Source organism: Macaca fascicularis, chromosome 5 (assembly GCF_037993035.2).
Source record: "Macaca fascicularis isolate 582-1 chromosome 5, T2T-MFA8v1.1".
Taxonomy (NCBI): domain Eukaryota; kingdom Metazoa; phylum Chordata; class Mammalia; order Primates; family Cercopithecidae; genus Macaca; species Macaca fascicularis.
In genome coordinates, this window is record NC_088379.1 from 124,741,372 (window position 1) to 124,768,837 (window position 27,466).

General features: G+C 38.0%; 1 protein-coding gene across 7 annotated transcripts in view; it reads right to left on the reverse strand.

Moving 5' to 3' along the window:
* The window catches only part of PDE5A (phosphodiesterase 5A), a 129,569-nt gene extending 113,300 nt beyond the window's left edge, over positions 1–16,269 (reverse strand). For 5 of the 7 annotated variants that reach the window (XR_012435039.1, XR_012435038.1, XM_065545426.1 and 2 more), the window contains exon 1: positions 15,985–16,269. Coding sequence is in view for 4 of the 7 variants with exons in the window: in XM_065545426.1 (XP_065401498.1) it covers positions 15,985–16,136 (152 nt within the window). In the remaining 3 variants the exon portion in view is untranslated. Of the gene's footprint in view, positions 1–14,593; positions 15,084–15,435; positions 15,488–15,984 lie in introns of those variants that run through there. The other 2 variants (XM_005555808.5, XM_005555807.5) reach the window with 2 other exon arrangements.
* Positions 16,270–27,466: the final 11,197 nt, after the last annotated feature.

A 27,466-nucleotide genomic window follows, 5' to 3' on the forward strand; every position in this document is an offset into this window, starting at 1 on the left:
TGATGTGTGAGTTCACATCCTTGTTTAAAAGTTGGTTGTTTAAAAGTATATGGCACCTCCCACCATCCCATCCTTGTTCTCATTCTTGCTCCTGCTCTTGCTATAACTTTCTCACCACATGATATGCAGGTTTCCCCTTCACTTTCCATATGATTGAAAGCTTCCTGAGGCCTCCCCAGAAGCTGAGCAGATGCCAACACCATGCCTCCTGTAAAGCCTGCAGAACCATGAGCCAATTAAACCTCTTTTCTTTATAAACTACCCAGCCTTGGGTATTTCTTTAAATCAGTGGAAAAACCACCTAATTGAGGGCCCTTATAAAGGGCCTATGGGAGCTTGTTTACTCCTTTTGCCCTTCTGTGAGGACACATCAAAGTTGACATCTGTGAGGAAGAAGCCTCCACCAGAATCTGCCAGTGCCTTGATCTTGGACTTCCCAGCATCTGAAACTGTGAGCAAAAAATTTCTGTTTATAAATTATCCAGTCTAAGCTATTTGTTATAGCAGCCAGCATGGACTAAGACAATATAGATTTTCTAGATATAGATAAAATGATGTTGGAGAATCCTTCTAATGTTACACAAAGCCATGACAATTAAGAGTTATGCCCAATTAAAGACCAGCTAACAACTGAAGAAACAATCAATAAGGATAATGACATAGCAGATACTCACAAAGAGAATATTAGTCAAATAATTATATTCTGAATTAAGAAAGCCCCTTGGGCAAAACTGATGAAGCCTTCGAATATTAATTCAAAAAACTATTTTAAGGAAAAAAATTCTCTTTATGATCCTGCTGCAAAAGCCAAACATGAACTGAAGATAATTGTTTATGGCTACACTCTGTTACAATTAATTGTAACAGAATTAGCAGAGTTTCATCCTAAGAATTAGCAGAGTGTCATTACAATCTCAATTTTATTATTAATAGCTCAAATATAAACTTATTTTCATAATCTGTGGTTCTATTTTTCAAGATAAAGCTCTAATCAAAACCTTCCCATGAACTTTTTTTCTATTTTGATAGAATTAACTTTAATTGTTTTTTTCTTCTGGAATGAATTATTCTCATAAGACAGAGATTTCCACAAGGTACTATGTTGGGCGCCAGGGACAGAATAATGAGTAACTCCAGAAAAATCATCATGATCTTTCCTTTCAAACTTAAAAGTTTATATTGTATTCAGAAGTTATATACATATTGGATGTTCCTGGCATATGAAGTTAGGTAAATGTACACAAATAAGTAATGGAAAAGATGACTGTGAACATGTCCAATATAAAAGTAGAAAGCAACAGATGGAAATCCAGAAACCTCAGTGGTAGTTCTGACTGGGTAATCGCTTTGATGGTCTAAGATAGGATCTCTATTTTCCCTTACTTTTATTAATTCTAGGGGGTTTTGAAAAAGACTCACATTAGTGCTACTGAAAAAAAAAAACAAAACATAATTTTATTTAAACCTGGTGAGGCAGGCATTAATGAACCTACTTTCTAAAATATGAAGCTAATTAAATGTCTGAACCACACCCATTCTGCTATTTGGTGGCAACACTAGGAATCAAATCCAGGTTTCCTATTCCAGGTACTATACCCTATTAAGAATATTAAAGTTCCCAGAGCATCAGTGCTTGCCATGAAGAAGGCACTCCGTAACATCTAGCTGAATCTGGAAATAAAAGTCAAATTCAAGCAGAGAAGGCATAGAGAAAGATGACTTATGACACATGTTCACATAAAATATTTTACCTCTAGGTCATAAAAGGACCACACACTGTTCTCTTAAGGTGAAAACACTATTTCTAAAGACTATTTCTTAAGGGTAGTGTCTATTAAAAAAAAAAAAAAACTAACTAAATTCCAACATGTCTATGTTTCTCTGAAAACAGGTCACATTTTATAAGTCTAAAGCAATGTACTGAAAAGAAGTATAATAAATGTGTTCGAGAAAAAGTCATCCCCAGAGTTGCTACATTTAGCAAATAAAAAAGACAGCCTGCTAAAAATGAGTTTCAGATAAATAATGAATAAGTTTTCAGTATACGTAGTATCTAAAATTCAAGATGAACTGGGTGTCCTGTATTTGATCTGGCCACTCCAGTCATTCTATATAGCTTTTCCTAACTGAAATTGTTGGTGGATAGGCAACAAAGAGAAGGCAAGTTCTACGCATCATACTAATAAGTTCCAGGCTATCAAATCACTCATTTTATCATTGAGAGAGCACAAAGGACTACCACACTGTAATCCTGTGTATGATAATTTAACCTTTTGGAAGCACTTGGATTCATAATTTGCAGTAAAACTAGAGCATAAAATATCTCCTTAAATCAAATTCATTCATTTTGCTCTAAAAACCATCCCATATAATGTATTGCATAGCAACAAAACAAACTGCAATCTACTTATAAAAGGGAGATTTACTAATTGATAAAAATTCTCGGGATTACAAAGCATTGAGAGGTTGCATTTTCAACCATGAGTCCTGGGTTCTAATCTTAGCATTTGTTACTAATAGGATGTGTGACTAGCACCAAGCAATTTTCTTCCCCTGAGTTTCCATTTTATCCCTGATCAAACAAGAAAAATAGCACCCATTCTGGCCTTTTATGAAGTGTAAGGTGCTGACTGCCTTCAGCAGAGTATAAAGTCAGGAGTATCAGACTAACAATCAGGTGATAATTCTAGTTCCAGCTACAGCACTACACGGATCTGATGCTAAAACAATTACAACTTCTCTGGAGTTCATTTTCACTGGAGTTTGAGATCTTCAGTGGTAAAAATGGGCTGCTGTATTAACAGGTTATTAAGACTCCCCACCTCAGCTTGCAGTATGAATAGGACAAGAAGTGGTCCTTGGGTCCGTCAACTTAACTTCTTTTTGCCCCTCAACTTCCTCATTTTTAAATAGGGGAAAAGCCTTCTGGCTCCTTTACTCACTGCACAGGGTTGATGTGTGAGTCAAATTAGAAAATGCACATGGAAGCATTTCAAAATCTCTTCAACATATCTAAAAATTTGCTATCTACTACACTCTTAGTACTCATTCCAATGGAGTCAAAGGGCTGGGTTAAGGAGCAATGGTTGTTATTTCCTCACAAAGGTCAGCCAAGAGAATCAGAAAAAGGATAAGAGTAAAAAGGTTGTTTTTGGTGATACAAGCCCACAGGTTGAGGGGTCTTAACTGGGTTTGGATATAGGCCAGCAACATGCACCATGAACACTAAAAGTCCTTGGCCAAAACAAATACTTTAGAATGACATTCTTGACAGAATCCTACTAAATTTTCAAAAAAAAAAAAAAAAAAAAAAAGAGAGAGAGAGAACAGTTTAAATTACATCATAGCCATCTGAGCAAAAACAACAAAACAGAAACAAATTCCATTGAAGTATCTGTAGCCTTGACCACAAGTACTAATAATCTGGACTCTCCACTTTGATGTACAAGTGTATCTTTGCTAACTGCCCTGCAAACCTGGAAGTGATCAGAAGAAAACCTGGCTGCCCTCTTGAAGTCTTTCAGTTGATTTAACTTTTACAAAGCTATTAATGTAAGACAACAGGCCCTCCACACTTCAAAGAAAGTCACAGCCAAGGAAAATGCAATGAACATTGGAACCAATAATTTATAGTCAATGATAAGAGCCTGAGTTTTACATTACATCCGTATCTTCCCCTTCTCACCAAAATCTTTTATTATCCTCCCATCACTTATTTCCTATACATTTTATTACACAAAAAATTCTTACCTCATAAATGAGTTGTATTATATACCCTTTTAACAAGAGTGAATTTAGTTTTGCTTTTAAACTTATACAATGCATCCCGAGATATGAAGAAACCCTGGTGGACATCCCAAAATCACTGTTGGAAGTTATTCCTCTCAGATAACACTAATGTCAATACCACCTGTTGTTTCAAACTTACATATTCCACAGATGACACTTAGGCTCACGAAGATATCCTTTTCCATACCGAGCAAGCAAAGAACCCCCAAATTCATATTAATTAGATGGTAGGAAATAAAACCAAATGGAAGTTGCCTAAAACCTTTTATGAGCTCTTGTCATAAATGTGACTCAAATCTTATTCTCGAAACTTTTTACACAATGAATCAAATCAGAAGTTTATTATCCAGATATTCTACTTTACAGAAGACTCTTGTAGCTCAAACTGCTTATAAAATAATGATTTAATATAAAAATCAGTGTCATTAAGCATAATGTTGAACACATTTTGATTTCATGAAGCTAACAGCACTGCACCCGTCAAGATGATGATGTTATCGTGTGAGTGGAGCACCCAGCAAAACTAATGAGCATGTGCGCTACCCTGGTTCCAGCAGCTGCTGCAGGAAAATGCGAAAGTTGACAGACATTTTGTGTCTTTAGTAATACAAAGGGATGAACAAATTCATTTGTGGGAAAAAAAAAAAAAAAACAAGGAATTCTGGAGGCTAGGAAGCTTAGAAGGTGAATGGTTATCAACTTTTACAATAGTTTTAACAAAGAGTTTATTTCATCAAAATTATACACGGCAAAAATACAATGCTATTTCATTTTACACATACTATGTGCTCATATTTTGTAACTAGATGAGAAGTGTGGCACTCTTAAAATGATGGACTCAATTAAGTTAATGATTAAATTAAATAGTGCCAAGTTAGTATTGTAATACATTTTTATGGCTATTTAAATAGATTTGTATTGCATATTGGGTACACTTCATTTCATAGTCTCTAAAAAGTTTATAAACTGATTAATAATATTCACTGAAAAAAATGAAATGTAACTGTATGGAATATAATCTGGGAAGAATCAAAACCTTCCCCCCTTTCCAATTTACCTTTTCCACTCAAGATTATTATAAACCTATCACAAGATAGAAAACTACAACTTATGTTTTGGGCTTTTAGAAATTTTCCACTAATCTACATAAGTCACAGCTTCTTCCAAATGCCCTCTATCTAGAAGTATTAAATAGGATTATAAAACTTGTTGACAGGATGGAGGGATGCAAGCCCTGGAACTGCATTTCAAATATAATTAGCTAAAGGGACACACATACACACACACGTGTCTGTGTCCAAACGGTCTCCCTGTCACAATAACCTTACTTTCTACCAAAGTGGAACTGCTCACTCATGTTACAAAATGAATCTTGAAAAAGACAGAAAGGCCTTAAAATACATATTCAATATTCCAGATGTCTTGAAATGGAAAATTAATTAAAATATTTTATAGGGTTTATAGAATATTTCTTGGCTCCTAGAAAAGTAAGGAAAAGAGAAGAAAAATTGACAAGGCAAAGTAAATTTTTGATATAAACATAATAACCCTCACGAGTTAAAAATATAACTGGATGAAACCTACTCATAGAGCAACTAGTTTAATACATTTTGCACTCTGGCCTAAAATAATGTATCAAAGGATAAAACTCCTTTGAAAATACATTGTACTAGGGTATTTGTGTTCTAATGCTAAAAAGATAATTATAATGGCCTAGTACCGAAATTTTCAACCACTCTATTTTAAAATGTCATTTGAGATTTTCCAATTTTTATACTCTGAAATTATATATGGAAACTAAACTCACTTGGGCAAAGTCTTTAGGCACATCATTAAGTAATGTGCTTGCACAGAAAGAGGCCATAGAAGAAAACGTTAACCTCTTCCTGAGATAGAATCCTCATGACATTAAATCTATGAGCCTTTGCTTTGCTTCCATTAATACTGACACTGACCTTCAGTATAGCACAGTGATTAACGGCCCTAGGTGAGACAGACTTAGACTTTAACCCAAGAATCACCTCTTTCTAAGAATATGACCTTAGGTACATTATTTACTCTCTTTGTAAAATGGAAATCATGATAAAAGTAAAGGAAATGATGCTGGAGTCAGATACACCGTGTTTCATTCACGATAGTTATTGTTTTTAAGTTAACTGAATATTAAGTGGAGTATAATTTTTAAACTGATTAAGGTTTTGGTTTTCTTAAAGAAAATTTATTTAATGGATTTTTACAGCAGAATAAGTAGATGTTGGCTCTTGCTTCTTCCTAAGCCCCTAATTTAAAAGCAATAACTTCTCTACAGAGGTATTTTATATTAAAATAAAAAAGAGAGAGAGAGGGCTGTTTTAATGCATTTTTTCAAATTACAACTTAAAAAATGGACTCCTCAGACTAATATCTACACTTACATATGACAAAATTTTCTGAATTTTATATTAAGATTAGGTCATCAACATTTAACTGAGAAAAATAAATGCAAGAATATAATTTGTTTTTTTCATTACTACTTAGAGACTTTTTTTTTTTTTTTGGTCAAAAAATAAGTTATAGATTTGGGGACTTTTTTTTCCCCAAAATATAAAAGTTAAAACTGTTTGACAACAAATGTAAAAAAATACAATAATTAACTATGATGAACACCAGAGCAATATTTCATAATTAATTCTAAACTGGAGCACAGTTTTAATATCTGATAAAACAATGCTTTAACACTCTTCTATAGGTAATTTATGGATTAAATTGGCTGTTTTAGTTCTTATCCAAGGGTACTTACTTGGGTAAATTCTAAAAGTAGGGTGATACCAATCCTTGTGCCTCAAAAATGTCCATATAGCAAGTCCATTCAGCAGTAACTTTTGGAGGAGATTTGCAGGGTGTATTTTTGTGTTTATAAGTCAGCTACTAAAATGCCATCCTCTTTTCTCTTTTCAATGTCTTTTTCATCAGTCATGTGAATTAATCACTAATACTGGCATTGCAGACAGTATACTAAATTTTCTCACTGGAAAGTATGATTGATAACTTATATGGAAATCTGCTAAAAATTATCTGTAGGGAAAACACAAAATAACTCACACAAAAAATCATGTTGGCTGCTTTTCCTGCTCTTGGATCCTTATTTTATACAGTTTTAGTTATGTTGTTTGCATAATTTGACCTGGATCCACTACTCAAATTTGGAAAAATACTTAAAAGAATGAAACTATTCAATCTGAGAAATCGATACTCGGCTCTCCTGGTGAGAATAAAGAACTCTTACAGCTGAAAGAGATTTCTAAGCTCATTTATGAATCTCTCTACCTTGAGTCTTCACCCTCTTTCACCTCCCCTCTTAAAGTTTGAGGTTCATTAACTTGAGCCAGTCACAAAGTTAGCTAATAGCAAAGCTGGAAACAAAATCTGGGGGTTTGGGCTCCCATTCCAGTTCCCTTTCCAGTACCTTACACAATCCCACAAAAGCTTCTGTTCAAACCATTAATAAAATTCATCTAAAAAATGAAAATGACATTTAAAGTCTATGAAATCACTATGCTGTCAGAACTTAATTCCCATCTACCAGGATAAGAAAATGCCTACCAAAGTTTGTGATTATATTTAAGGCACTGATGATGCTCAAGGTAAAATGGTAAACTACTAAAAATCAGCACTAAAAAGATAAGGAAACATGCATTATTTCCTTTAATTTTCTTAAGAACACTATGAGGTAAATGCCATCAACTCCATTTTACAGAGAGAGTAAATAATGCACCTAGTCTTCCTCTTAGAAAAGTAGGTCTGGGGTTGAAGCCTAAGGCTGTCCTATCTAGGGCCCTTAACCATAAACAGAAATCAATTTTAAAGGGTTCACAACAGTGGCTCATAATCAAGTAGTGGTGCCAACCCTTGAGGGGCATTTGGAAATGCGTGGGAACAGATTTTCCATCACACGGATGGGGCATTTAGTGTCTGGAATTCAGGGATGTTAAATGTCCTGCTATGCACTAGACAGCCTCTAACAACAAAAAAGTGTCATCACCAAATGCCAACATCTTCTTTTGAGAAGCAATGGTTTAGATGATTAAGAGATTAACAGACTATTATTAAACAAAATGGGAGATTTTGGACACCTCTAAGTAATATCCTCCAATAACCTCTACTCAGATGTTATAGTAAGTAGTTCGCTTGGGTCTGGCATGGTAAGGAAATGAAGACTCTGCCCAAAGTTATTTAGTATTTCTAAGTTTGCTCCAGCTAGGAAAACATCTGAGAAGCTTACTGGGACCAAATATAAATAAAATGCAGAATTGCTTCATATGGTTTTACATTCAAATTTGACTGAGAATTGGAAGGGACAAAATATTTTGTAATTTTTTGTGCATTCACAACATATGGTATAAAAGAAGTTGCTTAAAGGAAAACCTACCACATCTGAAAGAAAACATAATAACTGAAATCTATGCACTAAACATGTAAATCAGTTGGCTTTGCAGTTTAGATATGGGAGAGACGGGACTACAATGGCATTTATCTGAGGTTTGAGAGCCTTCAGAATTCAAAACAAGTATGTTTGAAGATCTTTACTTTGTTCTATAAAATGTTCTAATTTTATATTTTCACAATAATCATAATCAAAACAAAAGAAAGTGAAATAAATTGCTTTCAATTACTGGGATGACCATCTTATTACCAACTACTGCCCTGCAATTTTAGCTCTAAGGTTTGTATTTGTGTTAATGAGAAAATAAAGAAGTAAATTTAATATGCATACATGCCTTCATAGCAAGTAAAAAATGAAAGCTGGTATGCTGTGCTAGAGGAATAAAAGTTTCATGATTGTTCAGAGAGACCCAGTGGGAGAAGTGAAATCATTATAGGCCACATTGTAGCAAAGGCCAGCTGACCTACCATACTGTTTTTCAGGTAGTTAGAACCATATTTACTTTGCAAGAGTATTTTAATGAATGCTGTAAATCTACATTTGGCTGTGGTTTTATCATTTTGTTTGTTTCATAATTAACTTAGAATGTATTTTGGCATTACAGTTGCATAAATGTTGTGACTATGATTAAATTATATCGCTTTTATGTATTCTGCTTTTAAGAATTCCACATTTCTCTAACATTAAAGTAAAAGGAAGTCAACACTAGGTATGGTAGATATCTAGAACTTCTGGGTCTGCCCACATCACTTTCTTTTGGGAATGTACCTTCCCCAATGACATATCACCTTATGGGCTACCTGCCCCAACAAAACAGTCAAACCACCCTACTCTCCTGAATATAATGATTGGTTCAGAGTTGGGATGTGACCCAAGTAAGACCAGGGTAATCTGGGGAGGACGGATATGGATAAGAAGGTACCTCTCTAATATCAGAAGTTTAAGACCCACATATAGTTAACAAGTAGAAACTCTCAGCACATGAAGAAAGCATGCAAGAAAATAAAGCCAACACAGCACAGGGCCAAAAGATACATGGATAGATGAATACATGAACAAATGGATACACGGATAGATAAATAGATGCAAGGAAGGACAGGTAAACAAAGTAGATAGATGAAAAGATAAATAGAAATAGGTAGATACATAGATAGACAGACAGATAGTTAGACAGACACAGAGACAGACAGAATTTTGGCAAGATTATTTGATTAGCTAAATCCACAGCCAACCCAATCCCACAAGCACTTAAAATTATGTGAGTCAATTCTTTCTGTGTTCAAGTTCAGTTTCTGTCACTTGCAACCAAAAGCTTTCTAATATATTGTAAATCAAAAAGAATGTCTTTCTTTAACAGGAGTACATTACTTAAGTTTGAAAAATGAGATTATATGATCCCTACTAACTCTAAATTTCAGTGATCCTGTGTGTGTGTTTTAATTATTTCATCAGAAGGTCAGAGTCTTTTCTCTTTGTATATTTTCAGTATAGATATTCAACTAAAAGTAGAGAAGAAAATTCTTCTTTTTTATAATTATCACTATGAATATGATATCAAATGATGATCCTTTCCCGGTTTTAGGTAAAATACAATTATTCAGAGAAAATAAATTGCAAAAAGTTAATCTTACTTTATAATTCAGAATGAAGGGAAAAGTCTCCCCTCTCCTGAGAATTAAAAAAGCTAACAATGGCACATAAGACATTTAAAAGCATTTTCACTGCAAACTAAAAACCAGAGAAAATATATCTTTAAAAGCTTTAAAGGCCGGGCGCGGTGGCTCACGCCTGTAATCCCAGCACTTCGGGAGGCCGAGGCAGGTGGATCATGAGGTCAGGAGATCGAGACCATCCTGGCTAACACGGTGAAACCACATCTCTATTAAAACTACAAAAAACTAGCCGGGCGTGGTGACGGGCGCCTGTAGTCCCAGCTACTCGGGAGGCTGAGGCAGGAGAATGGCATGAACCCGGGAGGCGGAGCTTGCAGTGAGCCGAGATTGCGCCACTGCACTCCAGCCTAGGCGACAGAGCAAGACTCCGTCTCACCAAAAAAAAAAAAAACAAAAACAAAAACAAACAAACAAAAAAAAGGCTTTAAAACATTTTTAGAATATTTATCAAAATGATTCTTATAAACTTAATAGTTTGTTTCACCTACCTTAAACATTTGGTCGGCAACGAATATAAATTCCTACCACTCAAGAGAAAATGAATTAAGCACTTACATTGTTTAAAAAAAAAAAAAAAGTAATTTAAAATGAGAATATCAAATCAGTAAATAAGATTACAGAGCTAAATATCAAATGAATGACTCATACGGAAAGGCTTTCTTCAATTTTTATTCCTAGGTATGTGGCTCACAGGCACTTTTCCCTGAGAACCTGATATAACAGATATTTCCAAGCCACATTCACCAGCTATAATAGTGGCCAACTGAATCTACATCTATGCAGCTAAACTAATTTCATAGGAAGTCCTGCAAAGTCAGTAACTAGTCTGCATCCTAAATTCAGAAATTAGTCATTTTTCAACCCTTCACTATCAATCAACTCATTGATTTATTTAATTGTCCTACAGTCCTTATTAAAGGTTTTTTTTAATCCTAGGAAGAGGTTTTTATCCCACAATGGGCTGTGGGAACAAAGAACAAATATAGCTTGACACAGCAATTATAGGTTTAACTTCTAAGTTAATTTGTATTTTCAAATCTAGAGGAAGGGGTGCCTCAAAGTAGGACACATTCTCTGTAATCAGATAAGGGCGAAGGTACAAGCTTTACCAATACAACCTGAACGGAATTCCAAATATTTCAAAAGAAATGATACTGGAGACCAGAGTCAAATCACTTATTTAAGCAGAATAATTTAAAAAGGAAATGTTGTTGCATAGCATAATCAAAACACTAAAAATTTCCTCATCTTGAGGTGCTGAGGACATAAACGTGTGAAAATATTGACAATTTCTACAGATCATCAGATGACAGACTGAAAAAAAGCTACTGAATGATACCACAAGCCTATTTAAGTTTGTGTTATACTAAGCAAATCGATTTATTTAAAGATATCCATCTATACTAACTGCCATTGCATTAATTCTACCACATTTTTAGGAATCATGTAGTTTAGGCTCTAACATGGGTCTGAATTTGAAACTTTGAAAACACTAGAGATAGAAGAGCAATGAAAAACATTATTTCAGAGGCTCCTATGGATTTCTCCAGGCAGGAAGAATGCAATCCAGAAGAGTGCTTCAAGTGCACTAAAAGGCAGCTTAGAGCTGGTTATATGGACCCTGGTTATGAACAACATAAGGAAAAAAAAGGCCATTATTGCACCAGAATTACCATTATAAAAATACTATAAACAATATCAAAGTTAGATTGGGTCAATGCCCAGAGGGTTTTATTATCATCAACACTAACAACTGCCTCACAAAATATGCTTAACAATTCATTTGTCTGAAAACTGTGAAAAGTTTATATTCCTGTATAATTTTAGAAACAATAATTTTAAAAAATGCATAGCAACATTTATATACATAATCTGATTATATTGTAAATACCGTGCAAATAAAAATGCTACAGCTTTTAGAAGTGAGAGAAGAATTACAAGGAAAAAAAATGAAAGACAGAATTCCAAACACAGGACCAGGAACCTCAATTAATTCAGCACAGCTTTGCAGTGTCAAATAAAGTCTATCATAGAAAGCTATATGGGAGTGTAAAACTTCTGTTTCTGGACTTTGATCCAAGCTGTCATAAAAACTTGCCCTCACTTAATATCTCTTATTTCCAGTATATGCCAGATATTCTCAAGCTTTTGCCTGGTACAAAACAAAGCAATAAAGTCAATCATGTCATCCTTACAATATTAAATGACCTAAAACATCACCCACAATCACAGAGCTGATTAGTAATTAATGAAAGGTAACTTTATTCTAATATGCTGTCAAGAATAACAACAGCTGTTAAGCCGCATTAGCACCAGGAAAGCTTCAGTTGTAAAGGCATAAGCATTAAAGCCCTCAATTAACACAGTAGCTGAGGCCTTTAGGACTGCAAATTGTCTAGAATAGTGACCTGGGAGTTTTCCAGATGTGATTTATTGGTCTCAAATTAATGTTTATGCCAACAGACTATGTTCTCAATCATTCAATTGACACCTTCAAATGGACACAAACAGGTTGTGATAACTAAAAAGCTCCAAGCTATAGCTTTTTTTTTTTTTTGAGATGGAGTCTCACTCTGTTGCCCTCGCTGGAGTGTAGTGGTGCGATCTCGGCTCACTGCAACCTCTGCCTCCCGGGTTCAAGCAATTCTCCTGAGTAACTGGGATTACAGGCACGCGCCATGCCTGGCTAATTTTTGTATTTTTAGTAGAGACGGGGTTTCACTATGTTGGTCAGTCAGGCTGGTCTCGAACTCCTGAGCTCGTTATCTGCCTGCCTCGGCCTCCCAAAGTGCTGGGATTACAGGCATGAGTCACCGTGCCGGGCCCTACCTATAGCTTTTAATGAGGTGCATAGCGCTCTACTTGAAGACAGTGTTAGTAAACAATGTAATATAATAGCATAAATGCTTTCAAGGTTGACCCAAATTCACAGGTGTTTGAGAATCTGGGAATGCCAGAACCTTGATGTTCAATAACTACCATTGAATGTAGATCATTTAGTCTGAGAAAAGGATGGAAAATCATGCATGAATGTCCAATGACAACAGTTAAATAATGCAGAAATTGTTTATGTCAGCAAGCCTGATTACTGGTGCAGATGGACAATCTGGGTGAATATAAATATATTTTAAAGTTTAAAACATGCCACATACATCTACAGAACTATTTTGTTTCATGGGTTTCTTGAATCACATACAATATTCATTTTACACTTACAAAGTGTAAAAAGAGGGGAAAAGCAAAGTAATGTAAGCTTCTACTTAAAAAAAAAAAAAAATCCTGAGCTATAAAGTTAAAACGTATGCAATAAGTTTTTACCACAATAATGTGAACCACACTGGGGTTAGTGGTTTGCATTTTCATAATCAACAAATGTCCATCCTCTTATTCACATTTTAAGTCTCCTGCTAATGCCACCAAATATAAAACCAAATTGGAATATTGTTTCATGAAAGACCTCCGGCTACACACGAATTCTTAGGTTATATTCTTTACTCTGATGACTCTCAGCACTTTATTATAACTCTTAAAATTGAGGACCTGCACTATTAAATATTTTACACTTTCATTTTCCAACTTACACTCAACATAAACTCTTAAGAATATGTATACACACACATACATACACCACAGAAAGTGTTCAGTCTACTGCCAACATCAACTGTAATTTAAAAACCCTAACCGAAAATTTTTTAAAAGTTTTTTTAGAGTCTCAGATGATCTAAATTTTACAGTGAGCATGGTAATTTTGAGAAATAGGATTTTGATCCTATGCTGCTTGGGAGAAAAAGTAATGGGAAAAGAAATGTAACTCAGCTCTTTCCATTTACTTTCCAATAAAATGTTGCTACACTTTCAAAGTGTTGGTAGGTTCTGAAAATGTAGTGTTCTTATCTATGACTAGTCAAAAACGACCAACAAGCCATCCCTAGTTTACATCTTTAAAAGAAAAATAGGGAACGAAGAAAGAACATTTATGCTGATTTATTACACAATAACTTTTTTTCTTTAAACTTTTTATAATCTGCCTAAAGAACAGGTCCAATACACACTTCTAAAAATCTGCCGGGTTCTCTGGCCCGCTAATCATTCTATGCGCTGTAATTTAAGGAGAGCAGAAGGCTGGGAATGCTCAGAGTGAAAGGAAAGTGGGTGCAGATGGCCTCAGTGGAGCAGATGACCCCTGAAAACTGTTGGTCCACAGTAACCGATCATTCTAGACCTCCATGGCCTTAGTGGCTCACCCTAAACTCGCAAACAAGTGCCCTTGAAAAAGAAACCACTTTCAGGGCTATACTCTGGGCGCTCAAGATTTAGGGTTTTGAAGGAAGAAGCTGAAAGCGGGGGAAGACGATTTTAAAAGAAGGGCTGGGTTACTAAAGAGAAAAGATTAATCCCAGAGCCTTCCACTCTGTCAAAAAAAAAAAAAAAAAAAAAAAAAAAAAGGCCCCTGAAAGTGATTAAATTGACACCAACTGTGGACGTTCCTTAGGAGAAAAAAAAAAGATTTAAAAGGGCCCAATTTAAGACCCTCATTAATACATCTGCAACAGAGCAAAGAATAACAACAACAACAAAAGTTATACAGTCCATTTTCAATGATACATCGTCCCACTGGTGCCACCGGGGCGCCACCACCCAGCACCCGAGACCCGCCGCGCCCCCGGAAAAAGTGGGAAGGGGGATAAGAGGATGCTGAAGGAAGTACCTCGTTTTGTCTCCAAAGGGCAACATAGCAAACGTGGTAAGTTCGTTTTCGAACTCCGCCGATCCTGGACTCCAGGAGGCTCCGTAGGGGCAACAGCGTGCCCAGGTGAGGTGAGGTGAGGTCGGCGACTCGGAGCCAGCTCCCTCACGGCCCCGGCCTCCGCGCCGCCGCCCGTCGCCTCCCGCTCGCCCCGCGCTGCGCCGCCCCCTGGCGGGGAGCGACCGGCAGAGCCGCGGCCGCGCGCCGGCGGGTGGGACCCGGGTGTCGAACCCGGGCGAGCTCCTCGAACATCACCGCCGGGCGTGTGTCACCCTCCCGGCCAAGGCGGCCAGCACCCGCTGCCCGACGGGCGCTGCCCAGAGCAGGCGGCAGCGGGGCACGGACTCCTTCTGCAAAGGCGCACGTCCTGGAGTCCGCGCACCCCGGCTATCCATCAACTCCTCAGACTTCGGGGAACCCGCCCGCCAAGCACTTTCTGCTCCATTCTTCTCCCTCTGCTCCCAGTCTCAATTCCTCCCCAACTCTCCCGCGAGCGTTTCCCACGAGCGCCCTGACTGCTCGCTGCGCAGCCGCCTCCAAAAGGACAGGCTCCCTCCTCCCCGCCCACCGCAAGGGCCGCCGCGGCGCTTGGCTCTGGACCAGAAAGAGCTGGCCTCTGGGGTCTCCGCTGCCCCTTGGGGTCCGCTCCTGGCGGCGCCTCCCCCTCGCCCTTTGTGTGCACGCAGCAAACTCCTCTGCAGATCTCTACTTTTGGCGGCGCAGCCATCGGCGGAAAAGCGAGTGAAAGGAGGTGCGCGGGAGAAGCAGGGGACTGGAAGGGGGGAAAAGGCGACCGCACTCACTTTGGGAAGGTTCCGTCATGTTGCCTTTGGGCTTCCCCGTGGTCTCGTCCCTAACCCCAGCTTCCCCGCCCAGCCAGGGCCAGGGCAAGGGGGGACGTGGGAGGAGCGGAGCCACCAAGACCGACTTGGAAATGGTGCTTCCGGAGCCTGCAGGGAAGGGGCTCAGAAACTGTTTGGGTTTTGCTGATTGGATTTAGGGGAACCAGGGAGCTAGAGAGGGGCTAGGGGAAGGCCCGTGAGCACGGATGTATGAAAATAATCATGTTCCCGTGGAATACCAAGAAGGGCGGGGGTGAGGGTGGGAGGTCGGCAAGTACATTTTTGTATTTGAACTTTGTGAGCAAGTTGTATCAAATTCGACGCTTGAGTTTTTCGACTCTGCTCGCTTAGAGTTGAGGTTTCTACCTCGTAACAGGACCGAGGACCTACTCCAAAAGCAAAGGGCCTGGGAACAGGGGTGAACGAAGGGCACAATTCAATAGGAGAGAGAAATCAGCCCCGGGTCACACTCCATGACCCGGCCGGGTCTTCCGTGGGTCCTCTTCTTACCTGGTGGCTTTTCTAACAAAGTAAGAGAAGGTAAAGTCCCAGTGATCGTCCAGCCATGCTTCGACCGAGTCCTGATCCCTCTGCTGCTGCTTCTGCTGCTGGGGCTGCTGCTGCTGTCGCTGCCGGCCGAAGCTGAGGCCGGCCCGCTCCATGGTTGGCACCGAGCGCCTCGGAGGCTCTCTGGTACTGCTTTTCCACCCCAGCTGGGGTCCCTCCCTAGGAAGAACAGGACTCGGCCTAGAGACCCTCCCCCTTCGTCCAGCTCCAGTCGGGCCGGCTTTTGGCAAAGCGGCAGGAGCGCCAGGCCAGCCTCTTGCCCCGCCCCGCCCCGCGCGGTCCTCTGGGCGCCCAGGTGTGGTGGGCGGGGCCAGGCGCAGCTGCCGCTCCGCTCCCTGGGGTCCGCGAGTGTTCGGCTCTCGCAGGCTCTTGAGTCCCCTGGTTCCAGGGAGGCGGCGGCTGCGCCCGGGGAGCTCTCCGGAAGCCAAGTGGCCGCGGCTGGAAGGAGGCCACGCGGCCGCTGGGGTGCGCTGTGTGCGGAGCCGGCTTCTGGGGAGCGCGCTAGGTGACTGGGTGTGTTCTCAGAGTGCTCCAGGGAGGGAAGGTCGCGATGTGAGAAGTTTTGCCCGAAAGTAAGAGATGGTTAGACCCTGGGTCCTTTTCCTGGGGCCTGGGAGTACAATGACCTTCCCGCCTAGCTTCTTCCTAGCCCTACGCTTGGGTCTTCGAGGAGCGGGACCGACCTCCTTAGGAGCCCAGCCCGCACAGTGACTTAAAGCGCTCCAGCCACGGACCACCGGGTGGAGAGAGCTGGGGCGTGTGCTAGCAAGACAGATTTGCAGGTGTAGGTGGGTAACTTGCAACAAAGCCGTACCCGTGCTTAAAGTTAGTGATAACAGCAATAACTATAATTTAAGTGCCTTTAACCATTGCCTCAAATTTTCCTTTTGCATAACTGGAAAAAGATTTTCTTGGAAAAGAAAAAGCGAACAAATAATTTCCAGTGCTTTGTGCATGAAGTTAGAAAACAAGGGCACCTCTGTACAATTAGGTTAATCCGAGAGCACTGACGCAATCCGAGAGCACCTGGGTGCTGTCGAGGGCAACCAGTTAGCCCAATTTTTAAATTAATGCGTCATTTTAATTAAATTGGAATTAACACTCCCTCAAAAGTATCCATTTAAAATGGCTCAGCTTTTTTATCGAATCCCTATCTTGCTTCTTTAAAAAAAGAGTTGGTGTCATCCTTCGCTTTGTCTACCTCCCGGTCTTCCTGTCATGCATTTGCAGTTTTAATATGGCATTTTGCAATGACCTATATTTTTTGGTAGAATTAAATCTGGAATTATGGATTGCACAATGTGTGAATGACACATCATTAGCACTGATATACAAAAAAAAAATTAGTTAGCTGATATACTTTTAACAAACTCCCTTCAAAATACTCTTGGCAAGAATGTAAGGCATTATTCACTACATAGAAACACATCATTAAATTGATAATCTGAGAACTTTTAAAGGTATCTTCTAGTCCCCCAATGCAATGGTTTATCTTTCCTTCATTGAGTAATTGACCTTTTGCAACTTCAGTTTTTCTGAAACTTCACTGCTGTACGCGGGTAACCACAACCAAAGAAAATCAATCAAAGCAGTAGAGTGAACTAATGTGTAATAAATTATATTGAATTTAAAAATGAGATTTCTCTCCTAATGTGTTACTGTGATAGTGACTATAGTGCTCATGGAATACAGTCATGCATCACTGAACAACAGGACACATTCTGAGAAATGCATCCATAGGCAATTTTGTCCTCCTCTAAACATCACAGTGTACTAACACAAAATAGATGGCTCAGCCTACTACACACCTAGGCTATGTGGTGAACCTATTGCTCCTAGACCACAAATCTATACAGCATATGACTGTACTGAATACTGTAGGCTATTGTAATGCAATGATATTTGTGTATCTAAACATATCTAAACATAGAAAAGGCACAGTAAAAATATAGTGTTATCTTATGGGACTCATATATGCGGTCTGTCATTGACTGAAAAGTGGCACATTACTGTGGAGAGTTTCTCCTCAGTATTGTTTTTTCTTGTGGAAATCCATGCATTCCTCCTAACTGGAGGTCAATTGTAATTTAAAACTCTGCTTATCTACTAAAGATGCAGTGAATTGGGGGCTTGAATTATTTGCTTTTGTTGGATACTTGATTAAATAAACACATATAATCATTTCAATGTTTGTGTTCCCTCCAAAACTCTTGTTGAAACTTAATCCCTAATTCAACAGTATTAAGAGGAGGTGTCTTTACGTGGTGTTTAGACCATTAGGGCTCTGCTTTGTGAATGCATTAGTGCCTTTTTTAAAAAGACTCAAAGGAGCCACTTGGCCCCTTCTGTTCTTTCCACTATGTGAAGACACAGCACCGACCCCTGCAAAGGATGCAGCAGCAAGGTGCCATTTTGGAAGCAAAGAGCAGCCGTCACCAGATGCCAAATCTGCTGGCACTTTGATTTTGGAGTTTCCAGCCTCCAGAACTGAGAGAAATTAATTTCTATTGTTTATAAATATCCCAGTCTGTGGTATTTTATTATAGCAACACAAATGGACTAAGACAGTGGGTAATATCAAAATGTTCATTTTTCTCTCATAACCTGAAAAGGTTAAATTATCAGAAAGCAGGAAGGTTTCTGAAAAATTGCTTCAAGAAAAACAATCCATAGGCTGGGCACAGTGGCTCATGCCTGTAATCTCAGAACTTTGGGAGGGCGAGGTAGGAGGATCACTTGAGCTCAGGAGTTGGAACCAGCCTGGGTTACATAGCATGACCCTGTCTCTACAAAAAAATTTTTTTTTTTTTTTTTTTTTTTTTTTTTTTTTTGAGATGGAGTCTAGCTCTGTCGCCCAGGCTGGAGTGCAGTGGCGCAATCTCGGCTCACTGCAAGCTCCGCCTCCCGGGTTCACGCCATTCTCCTGCCTCAGCCTCCCGAGTAGCTGGGACTACAGGCGCCCACAACCGCGCCCGGCTAATTTTTTGTATTTTTAGTAGAGATGGGGTTTCACCGTGGTCTCGATCTCCTGACCTTGTGATCCGCCCGCCTCGGCCTCCCAAAGTGCTGGGATTACAGGCGTGAGCCACCGCGCCCGGCCGTCTCTACAAAAAATTTTTAAAAACTAGCCAGGCGTGGGGGAACACACCTGTAATCCTAGTTATTCGAGAGGCTGAGGCAAGAGGATTGAGCCCAGGAGGTCAAGGCTGCAGTGAGCCATGACCGTGCCATTGTACTTCAGCCTCAGTGACAGTGTGAGACCCCCGGCTCTATAACAAAAAAGAAAAGAAAAGAAAAACAGTACATAGATTCTCTCAATAGTGAATCTCAAGTCTGTGTGGTATATATGATAGGTTGGGAGTGACTGTGAAGGCCTATTACCTGAGGAACATATCACAAGGGATTGGGGAGCAGAAGTGTCTCAAACAGTTCTAGTCTCTGGGAAATTCAGCCAAAATGTGTAACTATACCTCCTGTAAATTTAAAGCAGTTAAAGGTAAGCTTATTTTGAACTGACATTACCCGGGCCTCTTGTTTTTCAACTTCATTTTATTCTTTATCCCAATTTGCTCAATTATTTTGTTTTAACTTGGTATGAATTGTTCTAAGCACCTCAAATCTTGTTATGGAATGAGTTGAAGAATACGTAAATCATAAACACTCCCAGGAAATAACCTGAAAAATGCTGTTAATGCTATTTATAACAAACAAATGAGCAACAATGTATATATGTGTATATATGTATGATATATATGTGTGTGTATATATGTATTTATTTTTTATAAACTACCCAGACTGTGGTATTTTGTTATTGCAACACAAATGGACAAAGACATATATATATATATAAAATCAATTATATATATGTGTATATACATAAATATACATATACATACATATATATATATATCATTGCTCATTTGTTGCTCACGAGCAACAACTTAACCTAAAGACCTTCAATGTATTCCCATTGTGCTAAAATAAAACTCAAGCTGTATAACATGGCTTATAGGGTTCTACATTATTTGGCTGTTACCTACCTATAGTGCTAAAGATTTTGGTCATACAAATAGAAAAAGCAAAAGTAACCAAAAACAAATGCAACAAAGCAAAAACACAAAAAAGAAATATAAGGCATAAAAATTTAAAAATAAACATTCTCCATTTGCAGACATGAGTATCTATGAAGAATACCCAAAGGAATGTACAAAGCAACTACAAGAATTAAGAGATGGTTCAGCAAGGTTGCAGCATAAGTGGTCAGTATACCAAAATCAATTGTATTTCTGTATACCAGTCTTATGGGCTGATTTGTTTCCCCAGATTCATATGTTGAAGCCCTAACCCCTAGTACCACAGAATGAGATAGGGCCTTTAAAGATGCAATCAAGATTAGCTGAGGTCATGTGAGTGGTCCCTAATCCAATCTGACTGGTGCTCCTATAAGAAGAGGGAATTTGCACACACAAAAATGTGACACCAGTGATACTCTCCCATAGAGGGATAGCCATGTGAAGAAGCAGCAAGAGGATGGCCATTTGCAAACCAAGGAGAGACACCTCAAAGGAATCCAACCTGCTGGCACCTTGATCTTGGACTTCTAGTCCCCAGCACAGTGAGAAGATCAATTTCTGTTATTTAAGCCACCCAGTGTGTGGTACTTTGTTATGGTAACAACACTAACAAACTAATACAACTAGCAGTGAACAATTAGAAAACAGTATCATTTGTAATAGTGTAAAAAACATTAAATACTTAGGGATAAATTTGGCAAAATATGTGTCAGAAATATACAGTAAAAGTTATAAAACATTGCTGGGAGAAATGTAAAAAGACCTAAATAAATGGACAGATATGTTCATTGAATGGTGGACTCGGTATTATCATGATGTTTATTCTATCCAAACTGAGCGATATGATCCCAATCGTATTTCAGCAGACATTTTCATGGAAAGTGAAAATCAGATAACAAATTTTCTATGGAAATGCAAGAGATACAGAAGGCAAAACAATCTTGAAAAAGAATAAAACTAGAGAACTCATGCTACCTAGCTCTTAAGATTTACCATAAAGCTATAATAATCAAGGCAGTGTGGCATTTGCATAAGGTTAGTCAAACAGAACCATAGATAGAATAAATAGTTTAGAAATATCATTTACACAACTAGTTGATTTTCAACAAAGGTACCAGTTATTCATTTATATAAAAGTACAGTTTTTCTTCAATAAATAATGCTTTAACAACTGGATCTTTATATGGAAAAATAGTATCCTCAACCACTATTTTATATTATATATAAACATTGATTAGGAATGAAACATAGATCTAAAAACTGAATGTGATTTCTAGGAGGTGACATAGGAGAATATCTTCACAACTTGGGAGCAGCAGGGATTTCTTAGGAAGACACAGAAATCAATTAACGGTACAGAAACAACAACATCTAGATTTTACTAAAATCTTTTACTCTTTGAAAGACACTACAAACACAAGAAAAATCCACAGACTAGAAGAAAATATCTGCAAAACATATATCTAACAGAGACTTGTATCCAGAATACATAAAGAACTCCACAGCTTAATAATAAAAAGATAAATGTCTCAATAGAGGAAAAACTGGCAAAAGACTTAAGCAGACACTTAATAAAGTAAGACATGTGAAAGTTCACTAAGCACATGTAAAAATACTGAACACCTAAGTCTTCAGGGAAATGCAAATTAAACCACCGTGAGATCTGCCTCCACCCTCTAGAATGGTCAAAATTAAAAAGACTGCTAATGCCACATGATGTTTGGTGTTGGATATGTAGCAGTCAGAACTCTCATACATTGCTGGTAGGAAGTTAAAATGATATAACCGCTTTTGAAAAAGGTTTTGCCTTTTCTTATAAAGTTAAGCATAAGCCCTTTCTTCCATTAATTCCATTTCTAGATATTTACCCAAAATATATTTACCCAAAAACTTGTATCTGAAGATAAATTATATAAAAATGTTCAAAGTGGTTTTACCTTAATAACCAAAAGTTCCAAAACTCCAATTATCTCATCAGGAGAATGGATAAATTCTAATATAGTGATTAAATAGAATACAACTCAGCAATAGAAAGGAATGAAATATTGATATATTTAAGAATGTGGATGAATATTATAAACATTATACTATATACACAAAATAAGGTATATGATTGATTCAATTTACATGAAGCTCTAGGACAGATAAAGCTAATCTACAATGAAAATAATTAGAAAAGTGGTTTCCTCTGGCAGAGAAGTTGAGAAGAGGTATGAGGGAACATTATTGGGTGATAGTAATGTTCTATGTCTTAAATAGTGGTGTGGGTTGAGTATGTGCTTTTTTTCAAAAGTTATCAAATTGTGCATAAATGAAATCATTGTGTAATATTTTACCAAAAAAATCTGTTAAAAATATGGAAACTAGTTAGTAGGGTTGCTTTTATAGGGGTATGAGTTAAAAATTCTGAAACTACTTTCTTTATATTCTAGGCTTGAGAAAAGTGAGCAAATGTAATGAGATCCAGGTTTCTCATTGTTGGAGAAGAGAATAACATATATGGAAAGGGGAAAGACTAAAAGTTACATTGTGGTGTTAAAATGAAATTGGAGGTTAATATTTTTAATTTAGTTGAAATTTTAATACATACATCATGTGGGGAAAATCCACATGACAAGGAAATGTAAGAGCTGTGGATGGCCTCCAGCTGATAGCCTACCATGAGTTCCAGCCAGGAAGAAAATGAATTCCTCAATCTTGTGAACCACAAGGAATTGAATTCTGCCAACAAGCTGAGTGACTCAGATGAGACCACAGTCCCAGACAGTACCTTAATCGCAGCCTTGTGAGAAGCTAAGCAGAAGACATCTTAATAATTGATGTCTTAATAATATTGAGTTCTACAATCCATGGACATAGTATATCTATCTGTTTATTCATTTTTTTTAAATTGTTGTTTTTACAGTAAATGTCTTGCAAATATTTTTTTCAAATTTGCATCTATGTAGATTCTGTCTTCAGGAAGTACTAGAAGCAATAACATTCCAGTAGCAGTGAGTGCACTTTATACCCAAATTTGGTTTCTAAATATCAGTCTCCACTAAAAGAAACCAGGAATGTTTAGAATAAAGATTCCAGGTCTGGAGGCAGAGAAAGTATAAGATATGCCTGGAAAATCTTGTTTTGCCAGAAAATAAGAAAGCTTTAAAGAATGACGGAAACATATCAGAAAGATAGATAATGTGTCTTGATGAAACACTCACAGTGAACAAATCTGAAACAATCTGAGCATCAAAAACAGTAACAAATTATAAACTACTGACTAAAATAAAAAACTATGTTTCTATACTGATATAAATAAGTAAATAGATAAGTAAATAAGAGAGAGTGAAATACTCCTTAGAGTAAAATGCCCACTAATATGTATAAAAGGAATCACATAGTTTAGAAAATCATTAATAGATGCCAAAAATAATAGATGAGAGTTTGATGAATGGGATATTTACATGGTCTTAAAGTTTACAAGTTATTCATCTCCTCACAAGTTACTTATTAGTTACCATGGGAAAGTAGTAGCTTTACAATGAGGAAACCTTGTGGGTGCCACCCTAACCAAGTAGTAGATTTAATATCACTTAATACTAGGAGAAACCAAAACTACTTTTAGTAGAATGTACTGAGAAGGATGCAACATCATTTCTGTGTCTGTGTTATTCCTCCCCAAGTGTAAAATCCGAATCTAATCATAAGGAAACATCATTCATGCTGAGGAGCTTTCTATAAAGTAGCTGGCCTGTATGCTTCAACAATTTTAAGGACAAGAAAGAAAAAGAGAGACTGAGAAACTGTGTATTAGTTATTTATTGCTGTTTAACCTTACCACAATCTTAGTGGTGTAAAGCAGTATACATTCATTGTCTACCAGTTTCTGTGAATCAGGAGTCCAGGCTTGACTTAGGTGGAGTCTCACAATCAAGGTGTCAGCCAGAGCTTCAGTCTCAATTGAGACTCAACAGAAAGAAGTATCCACTTCCAAGCTCATTCAGACTGCTGGCAGAATTCGGTTCCTTGCAGTCGTAGAAGTGAGGGGTTCTCTTTATTGCCGGGTGCTGGCTGGAGACCTTCCTAGGATGTTGGCTAGAGTCTGTTCCCAGCTTCTGGAAACCACCTGTAGTTTTGTGCCACATGGAGTTCCTCGACATGGCAGCTAGCTTCCTCAAAGCCAGCAAGGGAGGATGACTTCAGCAGGATGGGCATTACAGTCATGGACAAGTTCTGAGAAATGCATTGGTAGGAAATTTTATAATTGTGCAAACATCACTGAATGTACTTACACAAACCTAGACTATATATTATAACCCAGCAGCCCCCAACCGTTTTGGCACTAGGGACTGGTTTTGTGGGAGACAATTTTTCCATGGACTGGGGTTGGGGGATGGTTTCAGGATGATTCAAGCACATTGCACTTATTGTACACTTTATTTCTATTATTATTACATTATAATATATAATGAAATAATTATACAACTCACCATGATGTAGAATCAGTGTGACCTCTGAGCTTGTTTTACTGTAACTAGATGGTCCCATGTGGGGGTGATGGGAGACAGTGACAGATCATCAGGCATTAGATTCTCATAAAGAGCACACAACCTAGATCCCTTGCATGTGCAGTTCACAATAGGGTTTGCATTCCTATGACAATCTAATGCTGTCACTTATCTGACAGGCGGTGGAGCTCAGGTGGTAATGTGAGCAATGAGGAGTGGCTATAAATACAGATGAAGCTTTGCTTGCTCACCTGCCACTTACCTCCTGATGTGCAGCCCATTTCCTAACAGGCCACAGACCAGTACTGGGGGAGTTGGGGATCCCTGATATAGCCTATTGCTTCCAGGCTACGAACCTGTGCAGCATGTTACTGTACTGAATACTGTAGGCAATTTTAACACAATGGTATTTGTGTAGCTAAACATAGAAAAGGTACAGTAAAAGTATGGTGTTATAATCTTATGGGGCCACTGAAGTATATGCAGTCCATCACTGACCTACATGTTGTTATACAGCACATGACTATAATCATATGTAATATATGCACACAATCATGTACAGATAACCACATATATCCAATCACCTTTGCCATATTCTATTTTTTGGAAGCAAGTCAAGGTCTTGCCTTCACACAAGCAGGAGGGATCACACCAGGGTAGAAATCACTGAGACCATCTCAAGAGTCTGTCTAGAATATCACTGTGTAATAAGGCAAAGGGCTTGTGACACAGCATATGTTTGTAGATATATGTTGGGTCAGTTTAAAAAGACACGTGGATGTCTACTCTCTTAGAGTACCTTGATAGTACTTCTGAGTATTGTATATAAATATGTCAGCAATTAATCTTTGAGGAAGGGTTGTTTCTTTTAGTGGTCTTAGTGGGTCTTATCACACTTAATAAGATAACCCTTTACATTTAACAGCAATAGGCTCATATGAAAGAGCAGTTTTCTGTTGATAGTGCTGGAGCTTATATTTCAAGTTATTGCACAGCAGGGATCAGCCTAATATTTTAAATGCAGCTGTATAGGTCTGTTTTCACATTGCTACAGAGAACTACCTGAGGCTGGGTAATTTATAAAGAAAAGAGGTTTAATTGGCTCACAGTTCTGCAGGCTGTACAGGAAGCATGGCTGGGGAGACCTCAGGAAACTTACAATCGTGGCAAAAAGAGTGGGTGAAGCCAGCATGTCCTACATGGTTGGAGCAGGAGGAAGAGAGAGAAGGGGGTGGTGCCATGCACTTTTAAACAACAAGATCTTATGAGAACTCACTATCATAGCATCAGCAAGGGGGAAGGCCACCCCTGTGATCGAATCACTTCCCACCAAGCCCCTCCTCCAACACTGAGGATTACAATTCGACGTGAGGTTTGGGCAGGAACATAAATTCAAACCATATCAGCAGCCTAATATTTTAAATGTGTGAATTTAAATCAAATTCTGATTCTCAATTTTAGGGACAACTTATGAATAATACCACTTTGTTATAGTGCAACAGTTCTGGTGAGCACATAGCATTTCCTTTCCCAAATCAAAACTGGGCTTTTCTACCCAAGTCTCTTGTAGCAACCAAGAATTCAGTTTGATATACAAGGGCTTATGCATCTGGAAAAGACATCACACAGAAGATAGTAAGCAGCTGCTCTCCATATCAACAAAGGTCAGACTTAGAGGAAATGAACTTGCATTAAGACAGGAGGGATTTTAGACAGATACTAAACACACTTTCCCTACAAAGATGTAATACAGATGGATCTTTGATGAAAAACAACTGTGGAATTTTCCCCTGGAGACATGGACAAATGGGGTGGACAACCATCTGTTGATAATGCTTTGAAGTCCTAAGAAGCAGTTCAACCTCAGGAGCTCTTGAAGTGCCTTGCTGCCCTTTCACCTGCATATGGATTGTATGTTACACAGAGGAATTAGGTTGTTTTGTTGATAAATAATATTAGCCACTCACAGAAACACAAAGTAATACAAAACACTTGTAGCCAACACAAATCTATATTCCTCCCATCCACTTCTCTATTTAAAAAGAGATTTCCTTCTCTAGAGAGAATATCTTACATTATTCAGAATGACTAAAAATAAATTAATTAGTTTAGAAAGAAATAGAATGGAGTGAAATATTTTAAAGTCAACTACATCAAGGTGTGACACACTTAACTAAAAACCAGTTTAAAAGTAGGTCATTTAAAATAGACTCTTTAAAAACTGGAAGAACTAAGACGTATGTTTTCAAAAGAAAATGTAGAGAAACAAGTGTACTGATCTTGAATTTCTAGTTTAGAGAAGGATTTCTTTTCCTTTATATAGATTGAAGTTTACAGTTGGTGCTCAGAGTCTCATTTTTAAAATCTCAAATGGCTTTTTAGACATTATTATAGAGTCTGCCCCCCTCCCAAATATGTAAGAAAAAGTGTGATTGAATTATCATGCCAGAGAAAAAGAAAGAACCTCATGACTGGAAGTAATATTTATCTTTCAGGAGTAGCCTTTGGATAAACTTTAAATTGTTTTTTTTTTAAATTAACATTTTACAATTCAATAGAATTAATTAAAAAATCAAGAAAGATCCTCAAATGAAGTACCTTAAAAGGTGTGCAAAAACTTTCACTCAAGTTTGATCCATGCTTTGAAAATACTACACTTTAAACATAAACAAAATGCTATATGGAGATCTGGATTAAGCCAAAAGTTTATTCTTTATAGATACAGTCATAGCGACTCAATTTTCTCATGTTTTCCTTCCAGGGAACTTAACATATTAAAAGGGAATAACTTGCAGCCATTCCAATCTGGAAATAAAATTTTCAGCTATGCTTACAGAAAATGTTGTCTTTAAATGATAGTAC